This window comes from Calidris pugnax, unplaced genomic scaffold, assembly GCF_001431845.1.
Source record: "Calidris pugnax isolate Ruff unplaced genomic scaffold, ASM143184v1 scaffold72, whole genome shotgun sequence".
Lineage (NCBI taxonomy): Eukaryota > Metazoa > Chordata > Aves > Charadriiformes > Scolopacidae > Calidris > Calidris pugnax.
In genome coordinates, this window is record NW_015090808.1 from 479,903 (window position 1) to 495,777 (window position 15,875).

The 15,875-nt window shown below is 48.4% G+C and overlaps 1 protein-coding gene across 1 annotated transcript in view; it reads left to right on the forward strand.

Annotated features, from left to right (window-relative positions):
- The window catches only part of SLC4A4 (solute carrier family 4 (sodium bicarbonate cotransporter), member 4), a 240,410-nt gene that overhangs the window by 221,165 nt on the left and 3,370 nt on the right, over positions 1-15,875 (forward strand). Inside the window, exons 21-23 of the mRNA XM_014938358.1 lie at positions 7,930-7,998; positions 9,748-9,921; positions 12,732-12,893. Coding sequence (XP_014793844.1) covers positions 7,930-7,998; positions 9,748-9,921; positions 12,732-12,893 — 405 coding nt within the window. The remainder of the gene's footprint in view (positions 1-7,929; positions 7,999-9,747; positions 9,922-12,731; positions 12,894-15,875) is intronic.

Consider the following 15,875-nt stretch of genomic DNA (forward strand, 5'->3'; position numbering starts at 1 on the left):
GACAAGTAGGACAGGAGGAAATGGGCACAAACTGGAACATGGGAAGTTCCATCTCACCATGAGGAGGAACTTGTTTGGTGTGAGGGTGTCAGAGCCCTGGCAGAGGCTGCCCAGAGAGGTGGTGGAGTCTCCTTCTCTGGAGACATTCCAAACCCCCCTGGACACGTTCCTGTGGGACCTGCTGTGGGTGGGGGAGGGGGTTGGAGGAGATCATCTCCAGAGGTCCCTTCCAACCCCATAGCATTCTGTGATTCTGTGATTTGGGATTCTCGACCCTGATCCTGCTCCTCTGCACCAAAAACCACCTCCATACACAAAATCTAGTGTAGGCCAGAAGAAGGATGAGGTTTTTTTCTTGCTGGTGCCTGGCTAAAGTGTGGGCAGGGTGTCACTGGGTGTCCATCCCCATGCTGCAGGCCAGCCAAGGTAAGCAGCACGCCCATGAGGAGGGAAACAATGAGGTCTATTCAAGAGGAGCTGGGTTGCTTTCCCTCCTGGGTCACCGAGGAGGTCTGGATCATTTGTTCTTTCCAATAAAATCAAATTGAACAAGATTAAAAAAAGGTTAATCTTCTTTAAAATAGCAAACCTTGGAGATTTGTCTAGTGTTTTTCTGAAGATCCCTTTCTTTGGTGGCTCTTTTGTTTCTTCACTTCTTCTCTTGGCACTTGTGGATTTCCTGTGTTAGTTCATTAAAAGATTTTAAAAAGAGAAGATCAGAGGCCTTTAAGAAGGAGGAAAGAATGAGGGCAGCTTTCTCCTTTCCATAGGGTATGAGCCCATCAGCTGTTCTTGCTGCTTCCTCCAAGAGACCCTAGGAGTGGGTGTTGAGGAAGGTACCTCCACCACCAGTAGGGCTTAAACCAGTTGTGAGGTCCCAACCGTGAGATTCCACAGTTGCTTTTTATCCAAAATACAGGAGTTCATCCCTCCCTCTGAGACAGCAAACGATACCTTTAGGCGGGCACCCTATGTCTGGGAGATTGCTTTCAGGTAGACTTCCATCAAGTCCTTACACTGAGAGGTATTTTACAACAGCTGCTTAAAACTAAGAGTAGGCTTTGGGCTGGTTTTAAAGGCTGGTTTGGGTGTGTAAAGCTCTGTGCTTGTCCAAGCTGTCGCTTACACTGATAGGAGATGACTTGGCACCCAAAGGTACCCACTTTGGCCTCCCACCATGGCAGAAGCAGTCCTGTAGCAGACCAGAAGGACAAATGGTGGCTCCCACAGTCGAAAACCACTCTCCTGCTTTGCAGACCATCTTCCATCCACTCGCCCTCTTCAAACTCTCCTCCTGCCCTGTCTTGTGCTGTGAAAACGGGCCATTGGGTTTTCGTACGTGCTGTAGGGAGGCAGCAGAAGATGGGATGGTGCTGGGCATTGGATTGCTTGACACTGCAGTACCTCGTTCAAAATTAGGAACATATTATAAAAATAGCACTTCATAATGGGATTTCATTTTTTGGTTGTTAAGAGGCGATGCAGAGCTCCTTCAGAACACTATAAAGCCATTATAGCCAACACAGTTGGCTCTGTGTGTGTGTATATATATATTTTAAAAATATAGAGAAATATATATTGAGAGTTTGCTTGTTGACAAGATATGATGTGTATCTCACCAAATATTTTTTGGTGAAGGTGGTGATTGTCTCTGATTGTCTCTAACTCATGATCTGTTATCTCCAGTGCCTCTTGGACTGGTTGCAGGGCTTGACTTGTACCAGCTTGACCTCCAAGCACTACATAGTGTTCACAAGGTGCTTGGTCTCCTGCCAGGCTGCTTGAAGGTCTGCTGCTCTCCTGTCCTTACTGCATGCTCTTGTTTTCAGAGCTTGGCAGAACTGTAATATTTACCTACTTTCCCTGCATAGGTGGGTAATTCATCGTTTAAGGATCAATGTGTCCAACTCTGCTATTTCTTATGACAACTCCTGATGGCCAAAAGATGCTGTAGAAGCTCCTTGCTTGGTCTGCCTCTGTCCCTGAGGCAGAGCCTTGGCCATTCTGTAGGTGTTTGGAATAATTAAGCTGAAGGTTGTCTTTCTCCCTTCACAGAAAGGTGCTGGATATCACCTGGATTTGTTCTGGGTGGCCATTCTGATGATCGTGTGCTCCTTTATGGGTCTGCCCTGGTACGTTGCTGCTACCGTCATCTCCATCGCTCACATTGACAGCTTGAAGATGGAGACGGAAACTTCAGCCCCTGGAGAACAGCCCAAGTTTTTGGGAGTGAGGTACGTCCAACCAGAAGGGCCTTAATTGCCTTGTTTGCCTGCAGAGATCAGTTGGCACTATAAATGGTCTTGCTTCGAGCAGGACGCGCGCAGAGGTTCAGGGGGAATAGCTCTTAGATTTGCTGTAAAACTTCAGGCCAGCTTTTGTTTTTGTCCATGGAGGATGTATCCAGTGAGAAGCTGATCTGGCCTTAGCCCTTTTGCAAATACCCTTTCTTGAAAAGGAAGAAAACCGATGCGCTGTGTGCGTTGCCCGTAGACGGGGAAGAGTCTGTGCCAAGGGAGGAGAGGAAGGAAACTTCTCCCCAGGGCTTAGACCTTTTCTTGATCTGCTTGGGCTGTGCACATTGAAGTCACCCCAAAACACACAGGGCTTCCCAGAGTGAGCTCCGGTGCCCATGGGACCCGGCAAAGTTGTCGAGAAGAATTTTGTGCTGCTTTCTTCATATTTCCAAACCTGGCTGGGAGATTCAGTCTCTCAGCAACGCCTTGGACAAATCCCCGTGTAACTCCTCAAAAGCTTATTCCACCCAATCAGACGTGGTTTCTCCACGTTTGAGAAATCTGCAGAAAATTTATCGCCTTTCTTTATCCGTGGAAATTAAACCAGGCATTCGTTAGCAAACATAATGGTACAAAAAACCCTAAACCCGTCATGCCTAAAGCAATCAGCTCTACTTAATCAAGCAAATTTTTTTTCTGTGTTTGTTTGCCTTAATTAAGTGGTCTGAAATGCTTTCAACAGGAGCACTTCTGGAAATCAGGCCGTTCGTGTGGGCGAACTAAATAAAAATATAATGGCCAAGATTTCAGCGCTCTGAAATATGACTGGGGAGTCATTTTCGAAAGTATTTTGGGCTGTGGGTGCCGATGAAGGCACGTGTTTGGCACCCCACGAAGGCCGTTTTTCCCAACTGCTGGAGTGCTGTGAGCAGGACTGGAAATAGGCTGCTGGTCTGAGAGTGGAGAGACTGTGATTTATTGCCTCCTTGGGAGCTGCAAATACCGCCGGGCAGAGAATCTGGATCGCTGGCTAACGGTTTCTAGTGTTTAACATGTAAACACACCCCTGACTCAGTAGCAAGGCTCTGTTGATCCACAAACAAAGGAGCTGACAACGCTGATCTGGGGGTTAAAAAAGAGATTTACGAGGCTGGGTCAGGATGGTGGTAACCTGCCTGGTGCTGCGGGTTTGTAACCACCGCTCTGCCTTGAAAATGGGGTGCAAAAGCGGGTTTTCTGCTGGTTTTGAGTACTCCAGGAGGCAATAAAGTCAGAGTGAAGGCTGAAGCTGTGCTGCTCACCCGGTGGTTTTGTTGCAGGGAGCAGAGAGTCACCGGGGTCATCGTTTTCATCCTGACTGGGGTGTCTGTCTTCATGGCGCCCATCCTGAAGGTAAGGACGTCATCTTCCCTGCTTCCCCTGGCTCACCCAGCCCAAGCAGGGCCACAGCAACCCTCAGGCTGGTTTTATGCTGCTAAAAAAGCTCATTTTTAGCTTTTTTAGTGGAAAAAGAGAGTGTGGAAAAGGAGATTAGTGAGAATTACTCAAGCAGTTTTACAATTTTCTGGAAGCTTCCTTTTGGAAGGAAAAAATAGCATCATTGTAGCATGCTAGGTCGTGACGAAGTTCCGGGCTGGTGATCTTGGTGATCTGGGCTGTGATATTTTTTCTTTCATTTGAAGATTTTTTTCTTTTCCATGTTTGCATAAAGTTAAGTTTCCTTTTATTTTGCTCTCTTATCCTTCTGCTGTGCCTGTGTTTTATGGGATATGTGTTGTGGATAAAGCTCGGGATCTTGCTGGTGGCACGACGGAGGGATGGTGGGCAATGCAGCAGAGGTGCTGTGAGGAAGACAGGGATTAACAGATGGATTCATAGTTTTAAAAGCAAATAAATTTGCATTTATTTGAGTGTGCATGCATCTTGTGCATACCTGAAGAAAACCTTCGCTTGGTGCTTACTCATGGGCTGTGGGCATGACCCACTGAGAGAAGGTTTTTTTGATGAGAGAGAATATTCAGAACCGGTGGTGATGAGCAGAGCCTACTGCTGATGGTGTTAGTCCAGGGGTACTCTTTTGGCCAAAAATTTTGGGGATTTGGACCGCTGCCACTGCCGTAGCGGAGCTGTACCCTGCCAAGCAAGGAGCCTGCAGCTTGCCTGGCTTTTTGTGAAACAGCCAGCACAACAATCAAATTTTGACTCTCTTGGGCTGGATCCTTCTTAAATAGCAACATCCCTTATCGCTCGGAAGTGAAATGTGTTTCTGGAGGAAGCAGCACAGTTAAATGAGATTTCTTAATCTCCTGGATTCTCTTTTCTCGTGAGTTTAGCCAAGGCTCTGGATGGATGTGCTGCTGATGCACCATTTAGGTAGGTAGCTGTTTTTCCAAGACCTGAAATTCATTGGTACATGGCCACCAAGAAATGCATCCTTAGGGGATCATCACATCAGAGAACGCAACTGGAAAACCTGCTTATCTGTGTTTTTTGGAGGATACTGCCTTCTGCAGGTGTTCCAGTGGTGCCAAGAGCAGGCATATTGTACAACAGGAGATGTCAGCTGCAGAAGTCCGTCTCCATGGATCCGTAGACCGATGGTACCAGCAGAAGATGTCAAAATCATAGAATCATTCAGGTTGGAGAAGACCCTTGGGATCATCGAGTCCAACCATCAACCCTGCTCTACAAAGTTCTCCCCTACGCCGTATCCCCCAACATCACATCTAAACGACTCTTAAACACTTTCGGGGATGGTGACTCAGCCACCTCCCTGGGCACCCTATTCCAGTGTCTGACCACTCTTTCTGTGAAGAATTGTTTCCTCATGTCCAGTCTAAACCTACCCTGTTGCAGCTTGAAGCCATTCCCTCAGATGGTGACACACATACCAAAACCGTGGCACCGTGCATCATAATGCTGCGATGGAGCAGACAGGGGTCTGGAGAAGCTTTTCTGGAGGAGGCCACTGAGATTTTGGTCACGAGGAGGTTGGAAGCCACCAGGGCTGTAAGGCATGGTGAGATGTGAGCCTGAAGGGGAGGAGGCAGAGAGCAATGACGTATAAAGTGGAGAAAGTGGCTTTTACACGTCAAGTGTGTCCCTACTCTTGATTTCTGAGGTTGTTTTTACAACCAGCAACTTATTGTGTCTTGGTAACAGCTTCCTCCTCTGCGCAAACAGGCATTTCCGTGCCCTTAATTTAATGCCTGATTGCAGTAATTCTGTTTGGTGGTTCATGTGACCTTTCCCTGCGAGATCTCCCTTCCTCTATTCCGCTGGGGTCTATTATTTCCCCTGTTATTGCTCCAGTCATTAATTATTTGCCTGCGCTTCCCCCAAGAGCGCGTGCGGGGAAGATGCTGGCGGGAGGACGCCTGAGGATAACTCGGCACGCTTCTCGCCCACGTGCCAGCCAGAGAAGTCCCTGGCAGCCGTTCAGGACCTTTAACAAACTCCAGTGGCAGGGTCTCCTGCTCCAGAGAGCTTTGCTTGGCTTAAACGCCCGGCAGAACGTTGAAGTCTTCTCCTGCCAGCGGCAAACGGAACGCTCCCCATCAAAAATTTGATAAAAGAGGCAATCCACCGCCTAATCCCATCTGTGGTTTTTGTGGGTTTTTTGCCGTGTCCGTGCTGGTTTCGAACGCCGCTGGTGTTTCGACTCAGCTGTGGCAGATCTCCACAGAAACATCCCCGGCCCCTGCTAGGAGAAGGCCGGGCGCTTGCCTATAAATACATTTTTAATTCCGTTGGCTGGCGGGAGGTTTGCTCGGGGTGCCCAAGCCAGCAGCCCCGTCGTCAGCCACCACTTTGCCAAAAGAAAGTCTTCCCAAAGGCGAGCGGCGCTCACAGCTCTGCAGGGGAACGTACTCAGGTTCCACCTAGGGGTGATTTACAGGATTAATCATCGTGGAATGGTGAAATGATATTTGGACATGGGGTTTTTTTGGGGTTTTTTTGTTTGTTTGTTTGCGGGGGTTTTTTTGGGTGTTTTTGTTTGTTTGTTTGTTTTTTGAAAAACAGAAAGAAATATAAGGGGAAGGAAAGAGACAAATGGAGTATACCTGGAGTATTGTGTGCAGGTCTGGAGCCCTCAATATAAGAAGGACATGGACCTGATGGAGAGGGTCCAGAGGAGAAATGAATTAGAAAGCTAAACTCTGAAAGCGTCCTACCCAACTTGCTGGAGGAAATGCTGTCTTGTCTTGTCTAACAGACCCAATGAGGGGTTTGAATCCCTCAGACACCCCCAGCCATGGGGAACCACACGCTGGCTCCCCATCCCTCCCCGCGATGGCACATGGTGGTGGCAGACCATCCAACCCAGGCTGCGGGAAAAAAATACGGCTTTTAATGTGAAATATTACCACAGCTCGCTCAAGGAAGGGAATACATCCAATAGGAGGATGAATTAGCAGCCAAGAAGTTCTCAGGAGGTGATAGGGAGGGGAGATGGAGACAGGGAAGCTTTGGTCTGGGATGGCGTGCGGCCTAGTGACTCCGGTGCTCGTGTGTCCCAAGTGAAACGTGTGTGTTTGGGATGAAGGCCTCCAGGGATTTAGGCCTCCATGGATTTGTGCTTGGCTCTGTGTTTTTACGATGAATACAACAAAAGACTGAAAAGCCAGCGTGTTTTTTGCCTCTTGAGTGAGGTCCATGCACATTTGAAGGCAGGCGTCCCTCCACGGGAGCCTTGGCCGTGCTGTGGCTGCCGTTCAGTGGCAGCCGCCCGGCACTGCACGAAGGTCTGTCCTTCAGCAACAGGAGCAGAGCTCTGCCCATCCTCCCTGGGTTCAAAGACCATTATTCAGCTCCTGCCTGTGCTTTGTGCCCAAATATTCCCAGTCAGGTCACGCCAGGCTGGCTGCCCACACTTTTGGGGTGGGAACGAGGAGCGGTTCCTCCTCGTGGAAGCTGTGGTGGCTTTTGCCACGGAGGACAGCTTTGTGCTCCAGGTCGGAGGGACAGATACTCCTTCTGGTGTCACCCTGGTGGTGTTACCCTGCCCCATCCTTGCTTCCAAAGGAAGATGTCCCCTATGGCAGGAACAGTGATGGAGGAATGGGCAGCACTTAGGACTTCAGGGAGCAGAAGCTGATGTTTGAAAGGACAGTTCCTGGCAGGGAAGAAAGTAGCTCAGCTCACGGCCCTGTGTTTGTGAATGGTTGTGGATTAAAGTAAGCAAAAGGTGGAGTGGTCAGAGATTTGGTTGGCATGACTGTCATCGCTGAGGTGGGAATCAAGAGAAGAGCCTTTCTGGGTGGACTTTGATGGCTTACTGAGCTGGACATACTGCAGAATCTGCCTTTTCTTCTTCTCTACCTTCTGCTTCTCATCTCACCAGAAACCAAGAGGTGAAAAGCAGTTTGAAGCTTTCTAGAACATGTTTACCCCTCCTCTTCTTGAATTTGCTGACTGGCTGGCTCTGTTCCCTTCAGTTCTTGGAGAGATGTCCAAGTTCCAGCAAAGTGGGAGAGCTCAGGGCCTGCTCCTCAGCCCTCCAGTGATTGCACAAATGTTCTCGTGGCTCTCAAAACACAGAAGAAGGATTGCTCGCTTTCTTACTCTGCATTATCCACTTGTAGGTGCAATTTGCATCGATCACAGACTAGGAATTATGTCCTCCTGTGTGTTAACGGTGCATTGTGTATGGGGAAGTTGTTCACTTGGTTTCTCCTGTTTGCCCCCACAGTTCATTCCCATGCCTGTGCTCTACGGCGTCTTCCTCTACATGGGCGTCGCATCCCTCAACGGCGTGCAGGTGAGTCACTGGCCCAGGTTGGTTGCCCAGAGAAGCTGTGGCTTCCCTGTCCCTGGAGGGGCTCAAGACCAGGTTGGAGGGGGCTTGGAGGAACCTGGTCCGGTGGGAGGTGTCCTTGCCCAGGGCAGGGGGATTGGAATGAGATGATCTTTAAGGTCCCTTCCACCCAAACCATTCCATGAATCTATGAGTCCATCCAACACTGGGCCTTCTCCAGAAGATGACAATCGTTAACCAGTGCAGGGTGGGTTTTTTTTTCACAATCCTCTGCCCTGTCTCTTTTCCTTGACCACCTTCTTTTCCTTCCCAAGAAACCCAGGAAGGGTAGCAACTGTTTACAAACATTGCCACGGGCTGGCTGTCCTGAGATCCAGACCAAATGGGAGCCATCTGCTCAGTGGGAGGGTGGCCAAACCTGGGCCCTGTAGGCGATGGGGGGTGTTTGTGAAGACCCGAGGTCCATCTTCCCACCATAGCTGAGTGATGCCAAGGGCAACCCACGCTTGCAGAGGCCCCAGGCTCCCTCCCAGGATGGTTTGGGGCGTCTGACACAGACTGAAGGAAAACAAGGGCAGATGATTGATGGCGGTGGGGCTGTCCTGCAGCAAGAACATTGCTGTTCTGCCCGGGACGGGAAGCCAAGCCCCTTTCTTTGTCGTTGAGGAAATACTCCATAAAGAGCCTTTCTCACAGCGCGGCGTCTGTCATTGGCCCCAGGAGGCTGGAAGTGGTTTTGTTGCTTTTTGGCACCCTCTTAATTGTGGCCTTTCTTTTTTAGCACTTGTTTGTGCTCTAAGGGGAAAAGGACTGCCTGTTCTGTGAGCACCATGAGAATTTCCTTGGGTGCTCTTCAAAACGGCGCCGGCTTTCACTCCCCAGTGTGAGATCCATCTGGTCCCAGCAGCGGGCAGCGAGCCCGCCTTTGGGCAGGGGACAACGAGGGGATTGTCATGTTCCCCCTAGGGCTGGTTCTCCTGGAGGGGATTTCTCCTGCTCACCAGCCCAGGTGGTCAGGGGACTGGGCACCTTGTTTTCCCCTGAGCAAGGATGTTTTTCACTCGATGAGAAATCCCAGTTTTGGTTTAACTCCTAGTCCACGCAGTCCAGCACGGGGCAAGGGAGGCTGCCCAAGAAGCTGCCCATCTTCCTCACTCTTTGTTTAGGTGATGTCTGCCCTCACCTCTGTTGACTTCTGCTCCCAATTTATTTAGAAAGAAAGTGTTTTTTTTAAACACTGGTTGTCTTTCCTTAGCAGGAACGGGGCAGGGGAGGGTGGCAGAAGTGACACAGAGTTTGATGCTGACTGTAGTTTGGGCATTCAACTTGTGAAAGCCAAGCCACAGCAGATCAGGCCCATTCTTTTGAAGCCAGAGGAGCAATTTCCACCAACACCTTTGTTCCTCGGGTTACACACTGATCACCAGAGCACATGGAGTCCTGCTCCTTAAGAGAAAGACCCCTCAAGGCCTTGCTTTGAGAGATGCTTCGCTCCTGTGTCTCTGTTCACTTGCCAAATAAGTGTAGACCTAGAACTTTCACTTGAGGCAACTGAATTAATGTGTTTGGCCCACCCTGTGTCAAGCACAAGTTGGTCGGTATAGAGGAGCTACGCTGGGTTTTCTCCTGGGTTTCTTTTATGGATGGAAAGCAAGTTAATTCAAGGTCACACTTCACAGTGGAATAATGCTTTTGTGTCTCTTTTCGTATTTCCTGGATTTCATTTAAATGTCCATTTCTTTTCCTTTCCAGTTCATGGATCGTCTGAAGCTGCTCTTGATGCCTCTAAAACACCAGCCCGACTTCATCTACTTGCGCCACGTCCCGCTGCGCAGGGTCCATCTCTTCACCTTCCTGCAGGTGGTGTGCCTGGCCCTCCTCTGGATCCTCAAGTCGACTGTGGCTGCTATCATCTTCCCTGTCATGGTAGGTGATGTTCTCCTTCATGTCCCTCATGCAGCCTGCGCCTTCCACCCATGGCCATACCCTCCCATCAACGGGCAAACCCAATCTCTCCCTCTCAAATCCCTGGCTCAGGGCTCTGCCTCCATTCATGGCACTGATTTAAGACTACATGGGGTCAGTGTTGTGGTTGCAGCCTTTACATAAATTCTCTGGAGGAAAACGAGCCTGGAAAGTTAATTTTTTTCCAGAAAGGTGTAAATAGTTTTGACCGTTGCTGCCTCCAAGGTTAGATTTGCCGTGTTTTCTCCTTGAGCTGCAGGAACAAACGAGAGGTGCATGGGTTTCCTTTTTTAGTCTGCACTAATTACTGCAGAGAAAATGTCTCTGTGGCTTTTAAACAGCACAAATCGACAAAACCAGGAATGAGGCTCGCTGCTAAGAGGTGTGCCAAGTGGAGGGAAAGGGTTAGGTAAATCAAGAGTGAAAAAACATGAATATCTTTTTCCTTGAGCTTGAAGAAAAAGACAAGGATGTTGATTCACGTGTTTCACATCGGAGGATGGTATGTAAGTTTGCAGGATGCCCGTCCTCTTTCTAATAACGTGTATCTGAGTCATGTTAAAACTTATTTTGGATTGTTGAGAGATTAAATGTTCATCACACAGAAGCTCTTTCTTAAATACGCACTGTGCAGTCGATACAGTACTTCTGCACCAAGGAAGGGGGATAGTGAAAGAGCTTTCTGTACATTTAGATTATTACTAGAGCTGTAGACACAACTAGGCACTTACACCAAATAAAAACCAAACAAGCTTTAAGGGGATTTTTTTATGTTTATATAGGGCCAAATAGATCAAGTGTGGATCCAACGGGACTGTAGCTGCACAGAGATTCTGTTGAGTCTGATCTGTGGCTTGGAGATGGGTCAGACCGCTGCAAACTCAACCCTTTATGAAAGTCCCTTAAATCTGAGCCCAGGGTCACCCAGTTTCAGGCTTTCAGACAAGTGAAGTGTCAGTTGTGGGTGCAGTTGGGAGCTGCGGTGCCTATTTAAGGGAGAGAAGGAGGGAAAGGGGGAAACAGAACGAGGACAAGCGTTTGTTCGCTGCTGGTGGTGAAATGAGAGAAGATGATGCAAGTGGAAAAAAAAAACCCTCCAAATGTTCTCGCTGGGACACATGCTCGTGCTTAAAGGTGTTAAAAATCAGCAGTTCCCACTGACAGGCCGTTCCATTGCGCTTTCATGGCTGTGTTGTGCTGCTGTTGAGAGCTGAATCTGAGATGGGGACAGACACTCCGTCTCTTTGCCCGTAATAGAGAGAATCTGAGGAAACCCTGAGTCTGAATTTCACTGAATTTTTAGAGTTGGAAGGGACCATAGAGATCATCTAGTCCAACTCCCCTGCTAAAGCAGGACCACCCAGAGCTTGTCAGAGCATGTTACTCAGGACTGCATCCAGGCAGGTCTTGAAAATCTCCAAAGAAGGGGACTCCACACCCTCCCTGGGCAGCCTGTTCCAGGGCTCTGTCACCCTCACCGTGAAGAAGTTCTTCCTCATATTCAAGTGGAACCCTTTATGTTCCAACTTGTGCCCGTTGCCCCTTGTCTTCTCACTGGCAACTACTGAAAAGAGTCTGGTTCCCTCCTCCCTCAGCCCGCCCTTGAGATCCTTGTCAGCATTGATAAGGTCTCCCCTCAGCCTTCTCTTCTCCAGACTAAAGAGTCTGTTGAAGTTTGTTATAATGGTGCAAACCCAGTGAAGGTACGGTCACAGCTTAGATGTAGCTGGATCTGGTGACAAAACCTCAATTATTTGCACTCATGGACAAAAAGATGGTGAACTTCCAATTTGGGAATCTCTGGCCGATAGCCAAGGCTCTGCTTTTTTGAAGGAAAAGCACTTTTAATACAGAAGTAATTCCCAGTGGGATAATCACGGGTGTCTACACGGCATCTTTCCACCCCCTGAGTACTTTCTCGCTTCTGTAATCGCGCCTTCAGTTACGCAAGTCAGCGCTTGAGATCCTTTCCCAGGAATTGTTTGTGCCGTTGATCATCGTTACTTGGAACAAGCTCTTCATCAGCTGTCAGGAGTGAATTATATATCTTTTAGTAGCCAAGTGGAGCTTTCAGTCTGTCGCTGGACCCTTTGGTAAAGCGTACGTGGGATCTTGGTGGTGGTGTTAAACCCAGCCTTGCTGGAAACACCTATTTCAGACACATCCCTTCCTTTTTTTTTTTCCCCGGTGCCTCAGATTGCAGTATCTTGCACAGAAAAAAGCTTTTTCTCCAGTTTCCTGCAGCCACAATCCTAGTAAACTTTCTTCTGCAGACTCCGAGGGCACAGTTTGGCCCCTGTCTAATTCCTAAAGAGTTCTTAGATCTGGAGAAGCAGTGAGGAAAAAAAGGGAAGACAGTTACTCAGGCTCCCCCTGTGAACCTGCACATGTAGGCTAAATCCAAAAATAAATGAAAATACTCTTTTTTTTTTTGTCTCTGTTATTTGGCCTGATTAAATCCTAAAATAAATTAAAATACTAATTTTTTTTTTTTGTCTCTGTTATTTGGCCTGATGCCTGTCAGTTGGATGTTAAAGATGACCTTTGTCTCTGCAGGAGTGTTAAGTGATACATGCTTTTTTTGTGTACATTGCTCCTGTTTATTCTGGCGTGAAGCAGTCACAGCTCAGACTTCCAAGCGGATAGAGATACCCCTTATTGTCTCTATGTTCATTTACAACCAGAATTAAAAGCGCATGGGATTAAGAAGCAGCACCAAGAGAAACGCACAGGGTGTTGTTCCCAATTAACGTCCCTCTCTGCCTTTTCAGATCCTGGCCCTGGTAGCAGTCAGAAAAGCCATGGACTACCTCTTCTCCCAGCACGACTTAAGCTTTCTTGATGACGTCATTCCAGAAAAGGACAAGAAAAAGAAAGAGGATGAGAAGAAGAAGAAAAAGAAGAAGGGCAGTATGGACAGTGACAATGACGATGTAAGGAGCTTTTCTGCCCTTGTCAGATGACTCATTTCTAGCTCACTAACCCCTGGGATGGTCCCTGCCCCTCTCCAGCTCTGGGGCTTCAAAACCCCTTCTGAAGCTGACAGGCTCACTCTTTTGCTGCCGCAGCAAATGGGCCACAAACAAAATCTCTTTTCTACATCACCTTCCCTTTTCCAGACATCAGCAGCCTGTGGTAGGTGGCACTTGGCGTTGCCAAGAGTGAGATCTCACCTCCCACAAGAGCACTGGGGACCTGCCGGGATGTCATGCCCTTTGCTAGGGCGCCTGTCGTCACCCTGCCTTCTTCTGCTCTCCCTCCTCCTCCTTCCTCCCCCGTCATTGTCTTTTACGTTTTAGGAGGAGAACGCTTTTCACCAGCAGCTCTGTTACTTCTGAATATACTCTGGTTTTCTTTTCTGATACTTTTTTTTTAATTATTTAAAAGACACGAAAAGGTGTGACCTGTCATATTGCAGGAAAGGCTGCTTTCTGCTGATAATACTCATGGCCTAAGTATTTTCAAAGCCTACATGCCCTTCTGTAGTGTTGTCTTTGGTCCTACTTCAGGTTGTGGAATGCCCTAGAATAGTGAAACATAGCTGCTTATGCCATTCCTAAGCATGGTGACCTGACTAAACCAGATCCACGTGCCTTAGACTGTCTATGTAATAAGGAGAAGTGCAGTCCTCATGCCTTTAAACATTCTCCTGCCCAGGTCCAGCATGAACTCAAATCCTCTAAATTTATACTGAAGTGCTAAACACCCTGGTTATATAGGACTTTGTATAGCAAGTGTGAACGGCCTTTGGAGAGCTGCTGTCTTGGTCAGCATTGCCTTTTGGAACGTGAAAAGGGAGCCAGGCTTTAATCATTCCAGGCTGCAGGGAGAGCAGTAAGGACAGTGTCACTTGTTCTGCTCATGTAACCATCCAGGGCTCATGTAAAAAGGGCTTTTCTCGTGGTATAGGAAGAGAAAGGAGGGTTGTGGTGGGGTCCATGGTTGTGTGTTGGGAGGGTTTCTGCTTGGGTATTGTCTCCATCCTTTCTGCACTGAGCAGATCTACCACATCATCCCTCTTTGTGGGTTAGATAATACACCTGGTGTCTTCAGATGTTGGAGCAGGTCCAGAGGAGGCCATGGAGATGCTGGGAGGGCTGGAGCCCCTCTGCTGTGAGGACAGGCTGAGAGAGTTGGAGGGGGGGTCAGCCTGGAGAAGAGAAGGCTCCGGGGAGACCTTCCAGCCCCTTCCAGTCCCTAAAGAAGGGGGGCTCCAGGAAAGCTGGGGAGGGACTCTGGATGAGGGAGGGGAGCCCTAGGAGGAGGGGGAAGGGTTTGAGCCTGCAAGAGGGGAGATGGAGCTGAGATGTGGGGAAGAACTTGTTTGCTGTGAAGGTGGTGAGAGCCTGGCCCAGGTTGGCCAGAGAAGCTGTGGCTGCCCCATCCCTGGAGGGGTTCAAGGGCAGGTTGGAGGGGGCTTGGAGCAACCTGGTGTGGTGGGAGGTGTCCCTACCCAGGGCACAGGGTTGGAACTTGATGATCTTTAAGGACCCTTCCAACCTGAACCGTTCTGTGATTCAGGAGGAAAGGGGCAGCTCCAGGAGTTCCTGCAGACCACCTTGGTGCCTCATCTTGCTCAAGGCTGGGAGGAGAGAAGAGGCAACCTCGGTCCTGGTGGAGGACAGGTGCTGGAACCCGAGTCCTTTATGGGAGAGCAATATAACGCCTCTGCAGATCTGTGCTGGAGGCAATAAAGTCAAGCTATTCTGATAAGAAAACACATAAAGTCCTTTCTATAAAGAATAAATGCTGTCTGAAGTAGAGGGTGTACACTGGAAGAGACAAAACTAGGTATTTCTTAGGTGAGGGAGCAGGAGAAAGCCTGGATCCACACCTTGTTAAATATAGTTGAATCCCAGTGGGAAAATGGGCTTTTATTTGAGACAACAAGCTCCCCTTTCCCAAAATGAGAGAAAACACCCTACTGTACAAAGCAAATAGTCAGCAAAGGTTTGTCTCCATCCCTTCCCCTTGATCGATTTGAATCCAGCAGCATCGTACCCTGAGCCATAGCTCCCGTATCTCCAGTATGTTTTAAGCTATCTCCTCTCTTCTCATGCTTTTCATGAATTTCAGGTACAATAATCCATCTAACGGGTAAGAGAATTTGTGCAAAATGTTGGTTCTTAACTCTTCTTGGTTGGTTTCTTTTTTTTTTCAGTGCTTGCTTTTACCGGCTTCCTGAATGTAAAGCACTTGGCGTTATTTGGTTTGATTATTTCCACCCTTTCCCTTCCAGAAATATGGCCCCACCGAGTTACCCCAGTGGGATTGGGTGGGTGATGTCCCCATCAGAGCTCAGCAAAGAGAATTCCTGGTCTTTGCTGATGCAAATGGGTTTAGAGGAAGGAGCACAGCAAAGCCCAGCCTCAGTGGAGACCGCTCTTGGTGCTCATTAGGACTCACCTGATCACCTGAAGTTCTCCCTGGGGTTTATGAGCAACCAGGGACAGTGAAAAAGAAGCTGCAAAGAACGATTTTCAGTCATCTCACCTTTTTTTCCCTTCAGCATCTCTAAAAAGTATGAATTAGTGCAGCCAATCGCTGCGTTGGCCTCATGAAGACTCAAGCACCTTGGGTTTCTCTCCAATTTTATGTCAAAAAATGCCCGACCCAAGAAAGGCCAGACAATTGAAAAGAAAAAATAGTATGTTTAATTTCAGAGTCAGAAGTGCTGCACAATGGTTTCTTCTCTCTTTGGGGCATTTTTGCCAAGTGCAGATACTTTCTCCATCTCTCTGTTAAATTGTGGATGGTGAAGTTCAAAGCGGACCCCGGGCATCAGCGTTGCTGTTCCACAGACCTCTTAAATTTCTTTATTAGCAGGGAAATGGTGATGAATTGAGATGTTACCCCAGCTCTGCTCACAGCAGGGCCCCAAAGGAGGGGGATTTGGGGACGGCTTTATCTCTGCC